This window comes from Phyllobates terribilis, unplaced genomic scaffold (genome assembly GCF_046119375.1).
Source record: "Phyllobates terribilis strain yellow unplaced genomic scaffold, ASM4611937v1 Scaffold_13__5_contigs__length_258822181, whole genome shotgun sequence".
In the NCBI taxonomy this organism is placed as follows: domain Eukaryota; kingdom Metazoa; phylum Chordata; class Amphibia; order Anura; family Dendrobatidae; genus Phyllobates; species Phyllobates terribilis.
Genome location: NW_027362773.1, coordinates 159,981,146 through 160,002,946, shown reverse-complemented (window position 1 = coordinate 160,002,946; position 21,801 = coordinate 159,981,146). Strand labels below are relative to the sequence as shown.

Below are 21,801 nucleotides of genomic sequence, written 5' to 3'. Positions count from 1 at the left end.
TTTTTTTTAATAGTTTAAAAACTTTTTTTTTACTTTTTTTTACATTTTTACTTAGTCCCTGTATGGGACATTAATTTTTATTTTTCTGATCACTGATCTCATGTAATGTAATAGACATATATTACATTACATGAGATCTTCACTGACTGTTTCAGTCAGTCTCCTGTCTGGCATCAGCTACATACAGGCTGAAGCCAGACAGGAAGGACACCATATATGGCAGAGCTGGAGGCGGTCATGTGACCTCCAGCTGCCATAGCAACCCCAGGTCCTCAAACGAAACGGAGGTCTTCGGAGGTAAGTAAGACGACCCCCTCTCTTCCTGCTGTCTCCTATATGCCGCGATCACTATAGATCGCAGCATATAGAAGACAGCAAAGGGTTAACATCACTGGGACCTGATCTAATCAGGTCCCGATGATGTACTCTGTCAGAGCTAACGCTCTGCACCGGAATCGCAGTGCTTGCAGGACCCTGGGGGTCCTGAGCACTGCGAGACCACCCACCATTTTTAAACGTCGGCGCTGCACAGACCCCAGGCAGCGTGGACGTTTATCTACAGTGGGCGGTCGGGAACCGGTTAATGAGAAAAAAAATTAACTTTTTAGAATTTACCAAATGGCTGCAATGAAACAAAGAGTGAAAAATTTAAAGGGGTCTGAATACTTTCCGTACCCACTGTATATAGTAGGACACTATGTAATAATGGGATTTTTAATGAAATGACTGTGTGTGTGAAAAAATATATATATACAGGGTGGTCCAAAAGTAGGTGGACAGAAAGTGTAATAAGGTTATGAAGGGGGAGATTTATCAAACATGGTGTAAAGTGAAACTGGCTCAGTTGCCCTTAGCAACCAATCAGATTCCACTTTTCATTCCTCACAGACTCTTTGGAAAATGAAAGGTGGAATCTGATTGGTTGCTAAGGGCAACGGAGCCAGTTTCACAGATCTAGTTTTCACAGATAGATCTCCCCCAAATGTGTTTTCTTTTCAGATAATTCAGATAACACATAATGGCAAATAATTTAAATACAGATCAAAGAAAATGGATTTTAACAGAGTATTGGAAATCTCAAAATGCTGAAACCGTTAGAGCAAATTGGGTTGAAACATTTGGTACTCAAGCCCCAAAGAGACAAACCATTTACCACATTCGTGACAAATTCAATGCCACCGGCTCAATCCTTAATGCTCCAAAAACTGCTCGACCCAAAACAGTCTGTACAGAAGATAAGAAACAACTTCTTGCTGAAACATTTGTTCAGAGTCCAAAAAAGTCCACAGAAGAGCCTCTGTGGAATTGGGAATTTCACGAGCTTCTATCATGCGAATCCTGAAATCTATTGGGTGGAAAGCTTATCGTCCACGTCTAATTCATGGTTTATTGGAGGATGATCCAGACAGGCGGCTGCAATTTAGTGTTTGATGAATCTCCCCCTTCATAACCTTATTACACTTTCTGTCCACCTACTTTTGGACCACCCTGTATATATATATATAAAAAAATAGGAAACAGCCCAAAAATTATGTTTTTGGTGAAAAAAAAAGCCCCCCAGGTACATACCAGTCCTTTAGATATCCATGCAAAAATGGAGGCAGCACACAGAGTAGAATAAAGTGATAAGGTTTAATAGCCCATATGGCAACGTTTCGGTCCAAAATTGTGGACCTTTCTCAAGCATCTACTCTGTGTGCTGCCTCCATTTTTGCATGGATGTATATTTATATATATATATATATATATACACAGTACAGACCAAAAGTTTGGACACACCTTCTCATTTAAAGGCTTTTCTGTATTTTCATGACTATGAAAATTGTACATTCACACTGAAGGCATCAAAACTATGAATTACCACATGTGGAATTATATACTTAACAAAAAAGTGTGAAACAACTGAAAATATGTCTTATATTCTAGGCTCTTCACAGTAGCCACCTTTTGCTTTGATGACTGCTTTGCACACTCTTGCCATTCTCTTGATGAGCTTCAAGAGGTAGTCACCGGAAATGGTTTTCACTTCACAGGTGTGCCCTGTCAGGTTTAATAAGTGGGATTTCGTGCCTTATAAATGGGGTTGGGACCATCAGTTGTGTTGTGCAGAAGTCTGGTGGATACACAGCTGATAGTCCTACTGAACAACTGTTAGCTGCTTTTTTCTTGCCATAATACAAATTCTAAGTAAAGAAAAACGAGTGGCCATCATTACTTTAAGAAATGAAGGTCAGTCAGTGCGAAAAATTGGGAAAACTTTGAAAGTGTCCCCAAGTGCAGTTGCAAAAACCATCAAGCGCTACAAAGAAACTGGCTCACATGAGGACCGCCCCAGGAAAGGAAGACAAAGAGTCACCTCTGCTTCTGAGGATAAGTTTATCCGAGTCACCAGCCTCAGAAATTGCAGGTTAACAGCAGCTCAGATTAGAGACCAGGTCAATGCCACACAGAGTTCTAGCAGCAGACACATCTCTACAACAACTGTTAAGAGGAGACTTTGTGCAGCAGGCCTTCATGGTAAAATAGCTGCTAGGAAACCATTGCTAAGGACAGGCAACAAGCAGAAGAGACTTGTTTGGGCTAAAGAACACAAGGAATGGACATTAGACCAGTGGAAATCTGTGCTTTCGTCTGATGAGTCCAAATTTGAGATCTTTGGTTCCAACCACCGAGTCTTTGTGCGACGCAGAAAAGGTGAACGGATGGACTCTACATGCCTGGTTCCCACCGTGAAGCATGGAGGAGGAGGTGTGATGGTGTGGGGGGGCTTTGCTGGTCACACTGTTGGGGATTTATTCAAAATTAAAGGCATACTGAACCAGCATGGCTACCACAGCATCTTGCAGCGGCATGCTATTCCATCCGGTTTGCTTTTAGTTGGACCATCATTTATTTTTCAACAGGACAATGACCCCAAACACCTCCAGGCTGTGTAAGGGCTATTTGACCAAGAAGGAGAGTGATGGGGTGCTACGCCAGATGATCTGGCCTCCACAGTCACCAGACCTGAACCCAATCGAGATGGTTTGGGGTGAGCTGGACCGCAGAGTGAAGGCAAAAGGGCCAACAAGTGCTAAGCATCTCTGGGAACTCCTTCAAGATTGTTGGAAGACCATTTCCGGTGACTACCTCTTGAAGCTCATCAAGAGAATGCCAAGAGTGTGCAAAGCAGTCATCAAAGCAAAAGGTGGCTACTGTGAAGAACCTAGAATATAAGACATATTTTCAGTTGTTTCACACTTTTTTGTTAAGTATATAATTCCACATGTGGTAATTCATAGTTTTGATGCCTTCAGTGTGAATGTACAATTTTCATAGTCAAGAAAATACAGAAAAATCTTTAAATGAGCAGGTGTGTCCAAACTTTTGGTCTGTACTGTATATATAGTGCCATCCTGTTATGACATAGTATCAGTGCTTGTTTTAACACCACATACCGCCTAACCGTCTCCAATCCAGTGAGAAAATCCTGACTTTGGAGCCCCGTCCTGCTGTCCCAGGAGATTGGGTGAATGACCTCACGACCAAGATGCAGTTTAATATAATGGTGGAGCAAGAAACAACCTGATCTCTACTCCATAATTCAGTTTATGTAGAGACTGAAGGCCCCGACAGGACCTTCAGATTACAACTCATGTGACGTCCTCAGGACATGTCATTGGACACTAGAGACTGACGCCAGCTTAGTCGGTGAAGCAGGCAGATAGCAGGGGGCTCCCGTTGGGTGGGTCTGTGTGAGCATTATACTGTTGGAAGGAGGCTGTGAAGACATAATACTGTATGGGAGCTGTGGGGTCATTATACTGTATGGTGGTCCCGTGTGGCCAATGTACTCTAGGTGTTGTAGGTTTTCTCAGGGTATTGCATTATGTAGGGGAGCTGTTTTTCATACAGTGTATAAGGGGCAGTGCCGGAGTGTGGGGGGATTGTAGGGACATTGGATTGTTGGAAAGGGGGGCAATTGGGACAATATACTGTGCTGGGGGAACTGTGGGTGCGTCAATGTGTCTTGAAGATTGGGGGAACATTTATCATGTGTGGGGGAATGTGAGGGCATCAGTGGTGTAGGGCATCAGGCTGTGTGTGGTGGGCACTTTTGGAGCCAAGAAAGTGGTATCGTACTGTGTGGGCACATTAATGGGTTTTACTAGAAGGAATATTTCTGTGTGGACACACAGAAAGAAAGAAAACTGGGTGAGGTTAGAAAAGTGGCTAAGTATAAAATCAAAATTGCCATGACACACTAAGCAGTATGTGTCTATCGTTTCTAAATTTCAATGATGGGAGGTATGTAGAATGTCGTTTGTTATGTACAGCTCTGCCATGTGAGAAAAATTATGGTCCTATCATTTGACCCCCACCTTCCCCACCATCCTTGGGTGACATGACACATCAGATGACTGGGGGCCCCACACAAACTAAACTGTCCAGGGACCTGGCTTAATCAGAACCTCATGCTTGCCAAATGAGATCATTTCCCCGATCAGCAGGTTTCCCCAAGATTCCAGGCCGATTCGGCAGGGCACCAGAGATTTACTGACTTTTTCATTAGTTTGGGAGGTCTCCCCTTATTTCGGGGCCCTCAAAGTGTAAATATATGGCAAGAAAGAAATGCCAAAAACGGAGCTACAAATCCAAACTGTACATTTATTTAAAAACAAAAAGAAAGTAAAAAGCCCAAAAAAAAAAAATTCCTAAAAAACACAAATATGATACCACATACAGTACGAATAGGGAAGAGGGTTTATATACTTGAGGGCCAATGTCGGCAGAAATCAGACGAGACCGTGAGATGGAAGCAGGGGTGACATGGAGGACAATTTAAGTTCGTAAGAGGAGGGAAAGATTCTTTTTTATTTTTTTACACTTTTTTTCTTTCTTCCTAAAGACATTAGTGATTAAAAAATAAAAATATTGAGAATAGGGATGGGGGAGATCAGGTCAGAGTGCATGGTGGAGACAGGTTTTAAGGGGCTTCTGAAGATTCCATTATTTTTGAGGGTGCTGAAGCCATGGGACCATTCCTGGGGTGCCAGCTGCTCAATTCTAGTCCTTTCCTTTACCTTTTTTGCCTGGAGGAAAAATACACAAAAGTTATTTGTGCATTTAGTTTATAGAATTCTTCTACCAAAATACAACATATTCATCACCACCAGTACAGTTCATATGGATTAACGAGAAGCATCTTTGATCCTCTCCAGCTTTTAATTTAGTTTCTTCTCTCCTTCCCCTTAATCAAGGCCACCAAGACCTTTGAAGATCATCTGTCTCACCTTTGGTTTTGGTCTTGATGGAACATGGTTTGGTGGCTTGCACGGCTTGCTTGCACTCTGCATCGAAGAGGGCCTTCTTCAGGGTCCCGGAACGGCTCTTCACACCGGTTTCCACGTTACATTCGCCCCAGTTTTCGAACTTGTATTTGCAATCGGCTGTGGAATATGAGACACAGAAAGAGAAGTTGTACTGGTTTCTGAAGATGGTTTGGTCACAGCACTAATGAATAATTTTCTAAACCCTGCCCCTACCACAGATTAAGTTTGCAGAATTGCTCCACAAAATCTGGACTGTTGACTAGGATGCTTCTATAAGACCACGTCCTGCAAGGACCAATCTCTTGGTTATCATGAAGTTCTTTTATATAGAAAATGTAATTATAGATCTTTCTCACCTCCAAATGGTTTCTTCCAGTTGCAAGGGATTTTGCACTTAAGTTTGTTGGTCTCTTCTTTGCATGTTCCCTCCCGGGTTCCTACACCACAGTCCTTGCTATTAGGGATGCAGCGACTCCACTTCCATCCCACGCAGTCCGATGTTCCTTTCTTGCCTTTTTCTGATGGTGTAAAAACAAAATGTGTAATGACCCTGGAGACAACTTCAAGGATGTAGGTTCTTAAGCCAAAGTCTACGGGGTCCCAAGAGATCAGTGTTCCCCAACAGGTCACATTTTCAGGATTTCCTTAGTATGGCCCAGAAGATAATTACATCACCTGCACAGGCAAGAATTTCATCACTTGTGCAACACTAAGGAAATCCTGAAAGCATGACCTGTTGGTGGCTCTTGAGGACTGGAGTTGGTCAACATTGCACTAGATAGAGGAGCTAGATTCCCTGAAGTAGTCCAAGCCTTTTTTCGGGTATCCTAGTCAGGAGGACAAATGGCCACTCTTGATCACAGTCTTACAGTGGATGCCCATGGACACACGTCAGGTGCCTTCACCGCGTACACGCCAAACGTAAAGTAAGTGAAGTGACAGTAAAATTCCTACCTTTTTTGTTTTTAGCAGCCTGAGAACTCACAGCCAGAATTGCCACCAACACAATGACGCACAAAGCTCGCAGGTCCATCCTGGGAGGAAGAGAGAAAAAGTTAAAAGTTACCAAGTGAACATGAAAGTTTATAATTCACGAGAAAGTGTCAAATAATCAAAAACTGTATATAATGTACTAACATCCAATTGTTAGAAAAGTCCTCGAAAGTTATATTCCTGCTGTGATCCCCGGTGATCGTCAATGATCTGCAGGGAGGTAACTGTTTAATTTTCCTGCAGTGCCACCGCTGTTTAAATGAGGTATTACACATTTTCATTTAAAATCAATGGGCTGTCAGTGCAAATGCATGGACAATGCGTCCTCCAGAAGGGAGCGCTCTGTAAATGACTATGAATAAGCTATGTGTACATGGGCCCATTACAGCTATGAATATAACACCTATTCAGCAGCTGACAAGTAAAGACATGGTTGGCCGATACAACAGCAGGACATTTGCAAATGAAAAATCCTTTCTGAAGTGACCTAGTAGGCAGAAGCCAGTTCCCCGGCCACTTGTAATCACTTAATGTCATGGATGAGGAAGCCATTGCAGCCTTGTTCCTGCCCTTCAGGCTTAACATCTAAGAAACACTTTCCTCCAGTGATTTACAACAGAGGCCTTTTGTTCTCCATCAGAGACTGAATGGGAAATCTCACTGAGAGGTACTTATAGCGGGTTGACGCCTCCTATTATGTATGCAGGGTCTATAGGGCCCCATCATTGTTTACCAACCCAAGAATAACCCTTCAGGATCTATAGCCCCGGGGGGGAGGGGGGGAATATGCCACTTGAAGGGGTTTAACTCATCTTGCTTAAATGGGTAAAATTGCAAAATGCTTGTAAAAACAAACAATTGTGCAATTTACCTCTAATGAAAAATCCTCTTTGTTGTCAAGAACGGTGGGATTTTAATCCTATAGTTTATAGCTCGATGCCTGGGTCACCGGCCACCCTGTGGTCTTCTTAAAGGTTGGACCGGGGGATCTCACCGGGGGATCTGCGCTGCTCCGGGGCTGCAGAGAAAAATCTGCATTTTCTATCAACATGGGAGAACGCAATTTGGGTGCAGTTCGATCACGCCACCCCGAACTGTCAATCTCCAGTCAGTAGCGCACTGCACACAGCAACTAGGAAGCAGACAAATGGTCCTTCCTACGCAGAGACGGTCCTAACTTTTGACCTAGGCACTTTAGTCCCTTCTATAGTCCATCTGGTTCCGAACTTCATGTTTTTTTTTTTATTTATTTGATTGCTTATCTTTATTGCAAACAGGTCCTATACCCCCGGGACCACCCCGAGCGATCAACAAAGTGGGCAGCGTCCTTCTCTGGAGCACCACTCCTCCTCCCCTGGACACATGCATCCTTGGTGCTGTATTTACCTGCAGCTTATGCCCAAAAGGGGTCTAGAAAGGGCTCATTGGCCAATGTGTATGGGGGGTACAGTAGTGAAGCGGCAGCTTGGAACCACCCAGTGTCAATGCCCCTTCATCCTGCCAATCAGTGGCGGTCATAGACATCCACTGATCACATATTAAAGTCCACCTCTTGGATCCACATCTATCAAGAGATGCAAAGTGGTCATCAGCCACATCAGAGATGGCCACGACTGCATGCATTTCTGCCTATAGAAGTCTATAGGAATTACAGAGATCCGAGTCCTGCAGACAATACTAATACCCAGTTTCATTATCGACATGCCTTATAATAATATACTAGAAGCTCAGATATCACAAATGAAATGGATGACCCCCGAAAGGTAACCCCCTCCCTTGGTTTACAGCTTGGTGGTCCAGTTCTGCTGACATCTGGTGCATGTGGATTCCTTCTATGCCCTATACAATGCTGGGCTAATAGCCTCGGGCACATTCCAGCCACAGGACCCAGCATGGTGCTTTCCCCCCAGGGGGAAAATTCCCACCTGGGGCCTTGACTGCACACTACAGCCAGTCATGTGCACAAGATCCTTTAATCCTGGTGCTACACAGAAAATCTTGACTTCATAATGACAAAAACAGCTCTGCTGTATCTGACGAACTCAACTCCGTTGCATTCACGGTGCAACATCACTATATCCAAATTTACCATGACGAACCCTTCCATCAAAGTGCGTTTGGATGATGCAGAGTTGAATGTGACTTTTTTTGTGCAGCATTGTAACTAAGGAAAATGCACAATAACTCCACGATTTGCGTTGACAATCTCGGCTCAGCTACATCTCTATATAATGCATACGGAGAAGTATTCTAAAATCACAGCTTCAGATAGAAAAAGAAAGTCCTGCATCAACTATGACCAGTCTGAAGAACCATGATGCCAACCAGTGCCCATTACGGAAGGCTACCCACCAGAGTCATGACTCCTGAGCCCCAGTGCAAAATCGGTAACAGGGTCCCTGGTCTACCATGTGCCATATTGGGGTCTGCTCATAAAATAGAGGGGTCTTTGGGCATCATTTGTTCTTGTGGTCTATCTTTGTGTTAATTAGTTTTATTCTGTTCAGTCCTTTCTTTTCCTGGAGAAAACACCATACAACCCAGCTCTGCTAGGGTAGGTTTTACTTGTGTATTTAGTATGCGACTGGGGTCACTTGCAGAGGTCTCGTACAGCAGATTGGACCTCTGTATCCTGTGGTGCCTGACCCTCGTAGACATAACTGCCATCTGCCCAAAATTTTCCAAGATGGCCCTAAATTTTGACCCCCAATCTCGGCAAATTGGGGACATTCTAGGCTGAAAGGGGGAAGAGTTTGTGTAAACCCTTTCCCATAAACGGCATTCTTGGGGTGGGCGTTGGGCATTACCAGGAGTGTTTGGAGAGCGAGACTTAAATGTCTCTATTCCCCCAACATTAATCTTGGTCAGTATGCTTATAGTTTTGGGGCAGGCACATTGGTCAGATACGGGCAGGCTATGTTACAGATGGGAAATCGCGTCTGCGGGTGTCTCTGACAGAGGAACCTCGGTCCGCCTATAGTGAATAAAGGAAAAAACCTGCCCATTAAGAGCGCAGTCCTATAATTTGTGAGAAAGATGGAGCTCCAAAGAAGAGCGAGGTAAACCTGACAACTGAAATGAGTGAGCAAGTTGTCGCCAAGAGGGGGGCAAGTTTTCGATGCTTGTAGAAGCTCATGGCAAGGACAGCCAGACCCAAGAGAGACTGCAGGTGAAGATGGTGCCCCAGCAGGACCAGGGCCTGAATTGTAACCAACATGGAAGAAGATGAGAAGAAAAACCATCCAAAGGATGGACCTCAGAGAGAGGAGGCCCAGTGACCAGCGAGGGCCCGTGTACATGTGAACAAAGACTTTACATATTATTATGGAGCACTTAGTGATCGAGCCTCCAATATGAGTTAAGCTTTGCCATTGTTGAGCACTTGGCCACTCCAAAGGTAGAAACCCACCAACTACACAGGTTATAAAGGGGGCCACAGCTCACCATCCTTGGGAACCCCTGACATATGACTTTGTGTACTGCCATCTATTGGTATTCATCTCATATCGCTCATCTATCACAGTTTATACCTCTGTACGTCTCACAGTTGAGGCTTTTAGAAGTGAACTCCTATAATGGTCTCGATCTTCGTTTCTCTTTTTTTTCCCCTCTTAAAGTCAATAATCTAATGTTAGCATTGGCCGAGAGCCACAACTTCTGGGGATTTAAAGCGCACACAGGTTCATTCCCAGCATTTCATGTCATGCTCACGTCTCCAAATTCAGGATTACGCATTAATTGCCCAATTAACTTTAACTGGATGGCGTTGTTTAAGGAAATGGGGAACTCTCGCTCGTTAGGGATTCCGCAGGTCGAGAGCTTTTGGATGTCGGTCAAATACAGCATAATAAAAGCTGCATAAATATTTGAGAAGCCACATGAGAGAGTTTAATGGAGTTTAATGGAGTGGGGAAGAGCTACGGAGGTTAACAAGAGAGGGATGAATACGTAAGAGGCCGGGAAACTAAGAGAAGGTGAAGATTTGCGTAATGATATTTTAAAGCCAAATTAATTTGGGGCATTTGTTGTCGCTTTATAAGTGACATTTTGAGATTAGAGGGCAGAAAAATAAAAACTTCTCTAAAATTGTCCCAAACTGCATTACTTATCACCCATTATATATTTGTACGTAATCCAGGTTGGTGTCAGCCCTGTCCCCAGCCTGGCCAACAATCGAACATTTCCTTCAATTTGATTTGTGTTTACTTTACTTTAGAAGATCTTTTTGCCATAAAACTTCTTAAACAAGTCATTTTTTGTCTGTTTTTTTTTTTTTTTAATCGGCTACTGCAGTGTATTTTTCATGATAATAGGGCAAGTAGAGTTAGACAGAAAATCATGTTAAAAAATAAGGAAAATTTCAATATAATGTGATCGCTTGAAAAAAAAAACAAAAAACTTTGTAAAAGTTTATTTGATTCGTTTTTAAATCAATGGGTATTTGAGAAGTGGATTTGGTAGGTAACTCCCCGGGTCGTCCGTTGTCTTCTACGACTGGAAGAGTGAATTTATTCTTATGCTCCCCAGGGTGCACTTTTTGGATAAAGTGGGTGGAATTTGAGGGGAACATTCTTTTGTAGGTAACGGAATAAAGAAACTTATTGTCCCCTCACTGCATAGGAAAGGATCATACTGATTTATGAATTATACGACCTCTTTTGTCATTTAAACGATGCCAAGAGGCCTTTACAGGGGAAGAAAGAAGGGTATGGAGAGGGGGGACGTGTTCCAACAGACAAAGAGAACATTATTAAATATCAGAGAACTTTTTGAATATAAAAACTTTCAGAAGTTTTCCTTCTCGGTGGCACCAGCTCTTCTCCCATCTTCTGCACATACCAGTCCAGCATCCTTCATCTTACCCTCTTTACTTTAATACTCTTTGACTCAAAAACTCAACTCCTCACTAATATATTAACCTCCTGCAGCAATTTGGGGGAAGGGGGAATGATTTGTGAATCTCTGGGGTCAAGACCCTTGTGACCTTGAATAAGTGACTCTAAGGATTCCTGGTTGTCTTGAGAGGAAGCATCTTGTTCAGGCAAGTTACAAATGCATTCATCTACATGCTAAAGAGATGGATTCCTGAAGACTGTAAGATCTAGGGGGCACCGACCCATCGACAAAATTTAAGTATATTCCAAGGACCTACAAACCCTTCACCCATGAGATCCTTGTAGGATAAAAGTTCTATAGTACATCCAAAGACTTAGTTTCTATTGCTAAAGAACTACTTCTAAACTTTTTCAAAACTTTTTGCACCCCTCCTGAGTTGCCTTAGCTTCGAACAGAAGTAGAGGTGATTCCTACCTGTGCCCTGGCTTTAGTCGCAGCCTCCTGGTCCTGGTTGTTAGGTTGGATGGAGTAGAAGTACAAGGAGCGCAGTGTTCTTATCTCTTCCTTTGTGTTTCCCAACTAGTTTCAGCTAGTCGGACAGAAACCTTTCAATTATCTGCTCAGCTGACACCAGTAGGGAGTTTTCCCAAACTCTGCCCAGCTCCAACCCTCCCCCTAAAGTATAAAGAAGAGGGGAGGAGGTGGTGAAAGAGGAGGGGTGGGCTATGCTAGCCATTTCACATTAGCCAGCTGCGCCAAATCTGGACTCTGAAAATCTGAGGATTTGGCTCTTTACCTAGAAGCCCTTAGTTGCTGTGTGCTGGAATGTGTCAAACTTGTGAGCCCCCTTCTCCAAAACTGAGGACATTGGGGCAAGCTAATGTTAACCTCTTAGCTACAAACCAAGGACGGTCTCAGACATCCGTGTTGAGCTGCGTTTTACTTTTGCATTACGGCCCCAGACCGCCGAGAAATTTTACTGAACCAAACTTATCATCATCGAACCCTATGAAGTCTGTCTCGTTTGTCATGGTGGGGGGGCCATGAGTCATATGGACACAAAAATATAATGAAAAAATAGGGGGGTCTTTTTCAGCACTGTTCGTATCTATTGTGCTGTGGGTGTCTTCTGCACCCCCTACAGCTATGTCTTTTGGGTGGTCTCATCAAGACAATCACTGGAGAAGGACATTATGGTCAGAAGAATTGAAGGAACAAGGCAAAGAGGAAGATCAGCAACCCAATGGCTCAATACTATCAAGATAATGGTGGAGAAGACCCTGGTGGACCCATCTAGGCTTGCACAAGTTCAATTCTTCTACAGACCGCTCATCCATTAAGTCGCCATGGCTCGAGCTGAATGCTGCTAACTATCATCAAGACAACCCTTGTCCATATACTGTTTTAGGGTATATGGATGTCATAAATGGGAGTCCCCACTTGGGACCTTCCTTCACGAGTGAGAACAATAAGCAAAAACAGCGCCTGTTTTGGTGGACCTGGTCAGGCCATATTATATGTGGTCACCTCATAATTTCAATGGGTACCATGTAGTACCACAATTTCTCTACAAAAGCTTGATGTGACAAATCACACTTTTGCAGGAAAACTATGTTTTCCTTGAGGTCTTAAGAAGAGGGTTCCCACGGGTCCTGTCTTGACCCACCAGAAAATGCAAGAAATTCCCGCTTGGTCAATCATTGACTGCAATGAGGTCAATGTCAGAATGGGAGCTGCAGGGCATCGATCGGAGTGTCCCTTTAATAGGTTCAGACTTTGTTGTCCAGAAGATAAATATAATTTTTGGCATTAAAAAGGAAAATTACAATAGATACCAGTAAGGGAAAGTAAGAAAACTTTGCAAATGAAAGCTTGTTCTTCTGTCTGTTGGGTTTTTATCTCAGAGAGAAAAAAAAAATCCCAAAAAGTATAAATGTAGAGTCCACTTGTCTTGCGGAGCCCATGGGACATCATCTGAGGAACATCTGAAGACGTCAGAGTCTGTTCTCTTTTTTTTTTCTAGTTTTTTTCTCCCTTTAGTTAAGGTGGACAGCATGACCTCAGCCCTATTTACTACACGTTATATGGGAATAAAAGATGACCTCATGGATCTAAGAAATCCAGCGCTACAGATAATCCCGGACCTCCTTCCTTCCCAGCCAGTTTGGCCAATGACGATCATGACCACATTGAAGAAACTCCTCATACATTACAGTTTATTCTCCCATATGTCACAGATGAAAAACACACAGGATTCCAAGAATCTTCAGAATGGATCACTTTAAACTTTAGACTGTTCCCGAGGGTCAGGTGTCCACCTGTATGGGCATCATTGTCTTTATACGATACGGCATTAAATGGAAAAAAAGGGCCCTAAAAAGTAGTAGTCTCTCTGACAAACACCCATGATTTTACAGTGCAGCTCTGCTTTACAGATTGGCTTCTGAACATGAGCACAAGCCCACCACAATCTGATCACAACAAGACGATCAGATTGACTTGACTACATATACTATAAAAATAAACTTTAATGGACAGCACCCTCCGAACCCATATATCCTCCATTGCAAATATCCGCACCTGGGATCTGCCAGTCATGAAGAACCAGATAATTGCGAGTCTGTAGGATTACTGTACGTGATGGCAAGTCCGTACATGCTCCCAACTATGAAGATGATCGCTTTTTGTGGTCAGACTCAGTCTGCCAGGTGACGGGAACTAGCGCAGTAGGGATATGAAGTATTTTAGTAACTTTTTTTTATTAAGAGACTGAAAATAATGAGAAACTTCAGTTTCCTCCCTGCCGCCTTACAGTGATGCACCTGCTTGCTCCAGGGCTTTGAGGCCCTTTGTGGGAGAAGTCAGTGATGCCTCCGAAAAGAGGCCCAAGGTGCCTCAAGCATTTATTGGGTTCCTGCGGCCAAGTCCAAGCTCCTATAGACCTCGCACAGGAGCTAAAATGGCACCCCTGGTGCCTCCGGATAACTGAAGAGTACTCAGGTATGTATCTGAGGGCACCCACAGTGGTTGTACCCCAAACTAACATCTTGGCTAAAATAATAAGTCATGGCTGACCCCAAGACGTGAATGGTACCCAATACTGAGATGATGAATGGAAACAATTCTTGGCCAGACAGCCTCTTTAAAAGTTAGACTTGCAATAGTCCTGTAAACTTTATATAAGGAGATTACTTAGCACAAATCTGTCACCCGATTTCACAATACAAACATCATAAGTAGATCTCTTAAACCTGATGAGGCTGGAATACTTACTTGGATAACCCATGTCAAAACGGCAGGATAGTAGTTTATTGTAAATTTTCCTGCTTCTAGCTGGGCACATAAACCACTCAGCCTAATATTAGGATTATACAGCTGGAATAAATTATGACTGCAAGTACAACAACCTCAACAGGTCTAAGGTCTACTTATTAATGCATGTAGCTTACATTGTTATGTCAAATTCCATGAATTACTTGCAAGGTTACGGGCATCATATTGTAGGGGGCCCAGGCTTCAACACAATAATAATAATATTTTTTTTATTTTTATAGCGCCAACATATTCCGCAGCACTTTACAATTTTAGGGGGGGACTTATACAGACAATACAGAATAAGCATATCACATATTGAAAGGAGTGAGGGCCCTGCTCGCAAGCTAACAGTCTATGAGGAAATGGGGGGAGACACAAAAGGTAAAGTGTACATATATTGTATAATGCAGCCTTGATATACTAAAAAGGATAAAAAATACATGGACTGGTCGCCTGCCAGTATGTGTGCAGTCCTGACTGAGGCTATTAAGTGCATGGATGGTATGAACCTGAAATTGAAGAAGATTTTAATATGGGGATAAACTGGGACGGACAGATAGTGTGTTGAGGTGATACGCCAGTCTAAAGAAATGTGTTTTTAGGGTTCGCTTGAAACTGTGGGTATTGGGAATTAATCGAACTGTCCTGGGTAGTGCTTTCCAAATAATTGGCGCAGCACGCGAGAAATCTTGGAGACGGGAGTGGGAAGTTCGGATTATGGAGGATTTTAGTTTTAAGTCATTTGCAGAACGGAGGGCACGTGTAGGGTGGTAGACTGAGACAAGGGAGGAGATGTAGGGGGGTACTGAAGCATGGAGTGCTTTGTGGGTAAGAGTGATGTTTAAATTGAACTCTATATTGGATGGGCAACCAATGCAATGACTGGCACAGGGAAGAGGCATCGGTGTAGCGGTTGGCGAGGAATATGATCCTGGCTGCTGCGTTCAGGACGGATTGGAGAGGGGAGAGTTTAGTAAGAGGGAGACCGATAAGTAGAGAGTTGCAATAGTCCAGACGAGAATGAATAAGAGCTACAGTAAGAGTTTTTGCCGAGTCAAAGGTGAGAAAAGTCCTGATTCTTGAGATGTTTTTGAGGTGTAGATGACATGAATGAGCGAGTGATTTGACGTGAGGAGTGAAGGAAAGAGCTGAATCAAAAATGACCCCAAGACAGCGGGCTTGTAGCTGGGGAGTAATGGTTGAGCCACAAACGGAAATGGCAATATCGGGCACAGGTAGGTTAGTGGAGGGAGGAAAGACAAGGAGTTCAGTTTTTGACAGATTCAGTTTTAGACAGAGAGAGGACATAATGTTAGACACAGCAGAAAGACAATCACTGGTCTTTTGTAGTAATGCAGGGGTGATGTCCGGAGCAGAGGTGTATAATTGGGTGTCATCAGCATAGAGATGGTACTGAAAACCGAATCTACTGATTGTTTGTCCAATGGGAGCGGTGTATAAGGAGAAAAGAAGGGGGCCTAGGACTGATCCTTGAGGAACCCCAACAGTAAGGGGAAGGAGAGAGGATGAGGAGCCGGCAAAAGACACAGAGAAGGAGCGGTCAGAGAGATAGGAGGAGAACCAGGAGAGAACAGTGTCCTTGAGGCCGATAGAGCGGAGCATAGTGAGGAGGAGCTGGTGATCCACAGTGTCGAATGCTGCAGAGATCCATGAGATCAGCAGGGAGCAGTGACCATTAGATTTAGCTGTTAGTAGATCATTAGAGACTTTAGTGAGGGCAGTTTCAGTAGAATGTAAAGAGCGGAAACCAGATTGTAAAGGGTCAAGAAGAGAGTTGTCTGAGAGATAGCGTATTAGATGGGAATGGACCAGGCGTTCCAGGAGTTTAGAGATAAAGAGAAGATTAGAAATAGGTCTGTAGTTGGCCGTGCAGTTCTGGTCAAGGGATGTTTTTTTTTAAGTAATGGATGTATGCTGGCGTGTTTAAACACAATTATAGGCCACATAGGTCCTGCAGCAGACAACCCCATTTGGAGGCGACTTTGGAGCAATCCTTTATCACCAGGGTCTATTACTTATGGCAGGATGCAAAGATCATCTGTTCACCCGGATTGTTGACCTGTTCTGCACATATAATGCTATAATAGTAGACCTAGATGGAATTAATTATCTGGGGGCCCAACAAGCCTCAGTCACACTGTGTAATGGGATGTGTGGTCATATTATCCATGCGTCACACCCCACTGTGGCTCCAGCTGGAAAGTACCTGAGCCCCTAAACTGGTGATTCAGTGGAAACCCTACTAACAGAAGTGACACTGAACGTCAGTCCCTGAAGGACTCCTAAATGTTTCCCAGATAGGACTGGCTGGTGTCTCCATCCGTGGTAATAAGGTTGATGACTTATAGCCACTATACACCTTGGAGTAAAAATTGGCTAAATCCACTAAAGTCATGTGCACTGCCAGCCTGGCTAAAATTTATAGAAGACTCTCAATGCTGCCCCAACAGATAGTGCTGGAGACGAAACGACTGGGCATGTTAATTTTCACTGCCTGATCATTTTGTTGTCTGAGCTGTCTGGTAGCGGTCTACTCCATTCTACCCATTAAAACACAAACAAGTTGAGATATAGCTGTCTTCCAAATGAGCATTGCCAACTGCTGAGGTGTCAACCACCTATTCAAAGAATCGCTGGGGTCCGACCACTCATATTCCCTCAATCCCAAGAACAGTGCTCTAAAATACCCTGTTGGGATAGAGCAGGCGCAGTTCCACTCCATTCATTTCCTATGGCGGAGATAGCCGAGTAAAGTTGTTTGTCTGGGACTGCCGGAACAAGTTTACTCAGCTATCTCCACCATAGACATTGAATGGAATAGAGCAGAGGCCACATGTGTGCTCCAAAGGGGCAGTTTATAACCCCATTCACAAGACAGGAGGGGGTCTCAGTACTTGTTCTGCAAATTATTACCTATCGCAGTTAGGAATAACCCTATCTTGCTGAACGAGTACTGGGACCCCTCTGATCCTGAGAATGGGGCTCCACAATGCCCCTTTGACATAAATCAGAGTCCGCACATGCGCAGCTCCATGGCATTCATTGTCTACGGTGGAGATAGCACAGTAAACTTACCGGCCCTCCCATAGACAAACAAGTTTATTCGGCTACCTCCATGATAGACCATGAATGGAATGGAGCTGCACATGCGTGTCCTCTGCTCTATTCCAAAGGGGCATTTTAGGGGCCCATTTTCAGGATTGGAGGGCGTCTCGGTGCTCATTCAGCAAGTTATTGCCCTTTCCAAGTTAGGAATAACTCTTTCATTCTATTGAGAAACTTTGAAAGACACTTCAGTTCCCCTTTAATATATGAGGCCCGCTGTGTCCAAACTTTAGGTATCCATTTTTGAAATTGCATTGATCCAGAAGTTTCTGTCCTTTCAACTCTTCGCGTTTCACCCCTAAATGTAGATATTTATTATTTTAGATGGTCAGTTCACACTTTTTGGAACAGGAAAAATATATTTTTGTACCGTCTTAGCCAGTAGATAGAAAAATATTATAATTTGAGAGTCCTCAGGGGTTGATACCCTTTAATGGCGAACCGAAAAGATGGTAACAAATGGCGAGATCTCTTCATCAGTATCTGAGTAGTCTCACAAACTTGCTATGTGTTACCATCTTTTCGGTTCGCCATTAAAAGGTATCTGAGGACTCTCAAATCTAAATATTTTTTCTACTTTTTGGGATTCGCATCGTATCAATGATTTTGGTTGGTCAAAAAACTTTTCTCATCCCTTATGTTTTTGGGTGAAGCTGGTTCAGGAGTGTGCGGGGGAGGGGGGGGGGGGTGGGTGAGAGGAAAGGGGGCACTGAGACCCGCTTTATGTCAGACTTGATGGCTTGCCCATTCTCTACCCCCCTTCGCTCTCTTTTAATGAACTGCATCTTGAGTGGTTTACAAACAGCTCTGTCTCCCCTGCAGTTAAACCTTTGTGCCTTGAGAAACAGCAGAGCGAGGGGGGCGAGCGTGGATCCGATTACAGCCCCTACTCCAATGGGAGCTGAGGAGCAGCGGATGGAGGGGGTCCTTCTCTTGACCTGGAGCAGCCTGATTCAGTCCCTGGGGACTGAGTGTTGAGCTGTGAGTAATGTCTTACTGCAGGATGTTATTCCAGGCCCCAGGTTAACCCTTCTACTACTGCAGGCTGTAAAATGTCTCGCTTTTAGCTTTAATTTTGGTTTTCGGAAGAACTTGCACTATAAACTATATTTTTTATATTTTTGTTTTATTTATTTATTTTTTTATTTCATTTTTGCACTTTTGATTTTTTATTTCTCCCTTTCTTTCAAGTAACTTTTTTTTTTTTTGTACCACTTGTACGGCGAGTTATAGTTTTTAATGACATCATTAATTTTTACTATATAGTGTACTGAAAAATATGTAAAGAAAAAAAAAATTCCAAATGCAATTAAAAAAATAAAAAAATCCACCATTGTTTTTCTTTTTGCAATGGTAACATGATTTTTCAGGTCTGTACAATTATGCCGATACCCAATTTGTACCTTTTATTTTTATTATTATTTTAGTGGCGAAAAAAAAAATCAGAATTTTGGTGATACAAACCTAATTTATTTATTTTTTTACATTCTCTGAGATCTGGAACTTTTTTTTCTGTTGTTGGAGCTCTGGAGACTTGTTTTTTTTTTGTGTGGTGAGTTGCAGTTTTATTGATATTATTTTGGGTTATATAAGATAGGATTTTTATTGCTTTTTGCAATAAATAATAATAATAATTTTTGCTGTATTTTTGTCTTGGCGCGAGGGTAGAAGAATGCAGTGACCAATAAAGGGCAAATCTAGAGTTTCAATCTTCTATTTTCTTTTTTTGGAGGGACACTTAATGATTTTTATATTTTGATAAATTGAAATTTTTTTTTTTTTTTCATTTTTTACTTTTTTTTCGGTCCTTTTATGGGACTTGTACCTGTGATTGCTTGTTCTATATACTGCAATACTATGGCATAGTATATAGTAAAAATGAAGTCCAGCCTGAGCCCGCTCCATACACCTGCCCTATATGTGTGTAAGGGTACTGATATTGATGCAGTTGCATCAATAGAGTAAGGGCAAATTTATCAAAACAGTCCTTGCTGTCCATAGCAACCAATCACAGGGCAGCTTTCATTACACCACAGCAGTTTCAGAGATGTAAGCTGAGCTCTGATTGGTTGCCATGGGCAACAGGCCCAGTTCTGCTTACACCCAGCCTTTCCTGCTGAGGCCTAGTCGGCGGTTGTGGTGTTAATGGTTGCACAATAGTAGAAAATCCTTATGTTGTGTCTGGCAGAATACTGCCATATACAAAGGTGGTAAAATGACGCAGGCTTCTTCCCTGCGATAAGAGATTGTATACACAAGATAAACCGACTGTCATACACACCAGTCTATATACATAAAGCAGAGAACGGGGAGTGGAAGGCTCCGGCAGCACAGGATCGCTGGTAGCACCAGGCTCGCACAGTCACGTGTGTGTAGTTATACATGTAGTATATATTACTGAACTTATAGGATCCTCTTCAAAAATTGCAATCTGAAATTCTCTTGAAAAAACACGGGCAAAAACAACGTTTGACGCAACTCATCTTCTGGACACCAATAACAATGTGCAAGAGGGTCCGTGCTATATCACAGGGCCCCCATGTTTGCAGATTTCCCACCATACTCATCATTTAGATAGTTGTACAGCGCCAAGGAACATGTTACCACCGCATGAGCAATGGACAATAAATTCCAGATATATTAGGCTTATGTGGTTGGGGGATCATGGGGCCCCTCAGGCACCAGGTTTGACATGCATCAACAATGAAAACTAAAAATGAGAACGGTCACCATCTTTTGCACCCAGTCTTGGGGTCCAGAAGTTTTCTTATGCGTCACCAACTGCTACCATCAGTCCTTGAGGAGTAAAGTGGCATAATCAGTCTTTGCAGCGCAAAAAAAAATGCAAACATAGCCAGCGTTTCACTGGATAGGGCCAATGAGGTACCTTGTTTTGCACACTCCCCACCATAAAGGTGTGCTGTCATATAGTGTACAAATAACCATACCATACAGTGTCTTATTCTAAGCACTATACAGCATGGCGCCAAAATAATACAGCCATACTCTGGTCAAAAAACACCTCAATACAGTGCTTTTTACAGCAATTATATATTTTACAGTACCACATGCTGGAAGTGGCACCTCCATACGGTATTCAAAGCTTCATCTAAGGTCAACTGGGGTGCCCCGTCAGGAGGGGTGGCTGCGGAAACCTCTGTAACCACCCCATCAGCAGGGGTGGCTGCACAGACCTCTGTAACCGTCCCATCAGCAGGGGTGGCTGCAGAGACCTTTGTAACCGTCCCATCAACAGGGGTGGCTGCAGAGACCTCTGTAACCGTCCCATCAGACAGGGGCGGACACAGACTGTAGTGGGCCCCTGTGCAAGAAATTTTGGGGGGCCCCCCCTGCCCTTCATAAGGCAACAAAGTTATGTAAACATAACCCCCCATGTGCATCTCTCACCCCCCCATGTGCAGCTCTCACCCCCCGTGCATCTCTCATCCCCCCCATGTGCATCTCTCATCCCCCCCATGTGCATCTCTCATCCCCCCCATGTGCATCTCTCACCCCCCCATGTGCATCTCTCACCCCCCCATGTGCATCTCTCACCCCCCCCATGTGCATCTCTCACCCCCCCATGTGCATCTCTCATCCCCCCCCATGTGCATCTCTCATCCCCCCCGTGCATCTCTGATTCCCCCCACTCCTAGTTAATTAATTGTATTTAAAAAAAATAAAACTTGTTATACTTACCCCCATGCAATCCCTGCAGAATCCTGGCGCTCGTCCACGTCGCTGCCACCAGGTTCTCCTGACGTTCGGCCATGTGACGGCGCCACATACATAGCCATCAGCTTTTGTTTTGGCCAAAAGATTTTTAAAGCCGCCACCACGATAAGGTAGACTCTTCTGGGCGGGCCCTACTCTAACCTATTAAAATTTTCTTAAAATATCCAATACTCTTTTTAGATATATTTTTATTTAGTTTTCTTTAAGGGAATGTGTCATATACATTTTTTTTTTAAATGACCAATAATACCACATACAGGGAATACCGCCACACCATGACCAGACCACATATTACCACAACATAGTGACCGAATAATACCACACAGAAGGGAGAAAAACTGCCACACCATGACCAGACCACATATTACCACTACATTACTAATATTACCACCACATTACTAATATTACCATAAGTGTCATTATACACGGGAGCTCTATACATGGTATGTATAACGTAAGTGTCCAGGTAATCTAGTGATCACCA

At 43.3% G+C, this 21,801-nt stretch overlaps 1 protein-coding gene across 1 annotated transcript; it reads right to left on the bottom strand.

Moving 5' to 3' along the window:
- Window positions 1-4,627: 4,627 nt before the first annotated feature.
- MDK (midkine) lies at window positions 4,628-11,827 on the bottom strand. The gene is made up of 5 exons (XM_073658863.1): window positions 11,616-11,827; window positions 6,267-6,346; window positions 5,669-5,830; window positions 5,274-5,429; window positions 4,628-5,072 (listed from the first exon to the last, which is right to left on the bottom strand). The coding sequence occupies exons 2-5, from the start codon at window positions 6,343-6,345 to the stop codon at window positions 5,047-5,049; spliced, it is 423 nt and encodes a 140-aa protein (XP_073514964.1). The 5' UTR covers window position 6,346; window positions 11,616-11,827; the 3' UTR covers window positions 4,628-5,046.
- Between the last annotated feature and the right edge of the window lie 9,974 nt (window positions 11,828-21,801).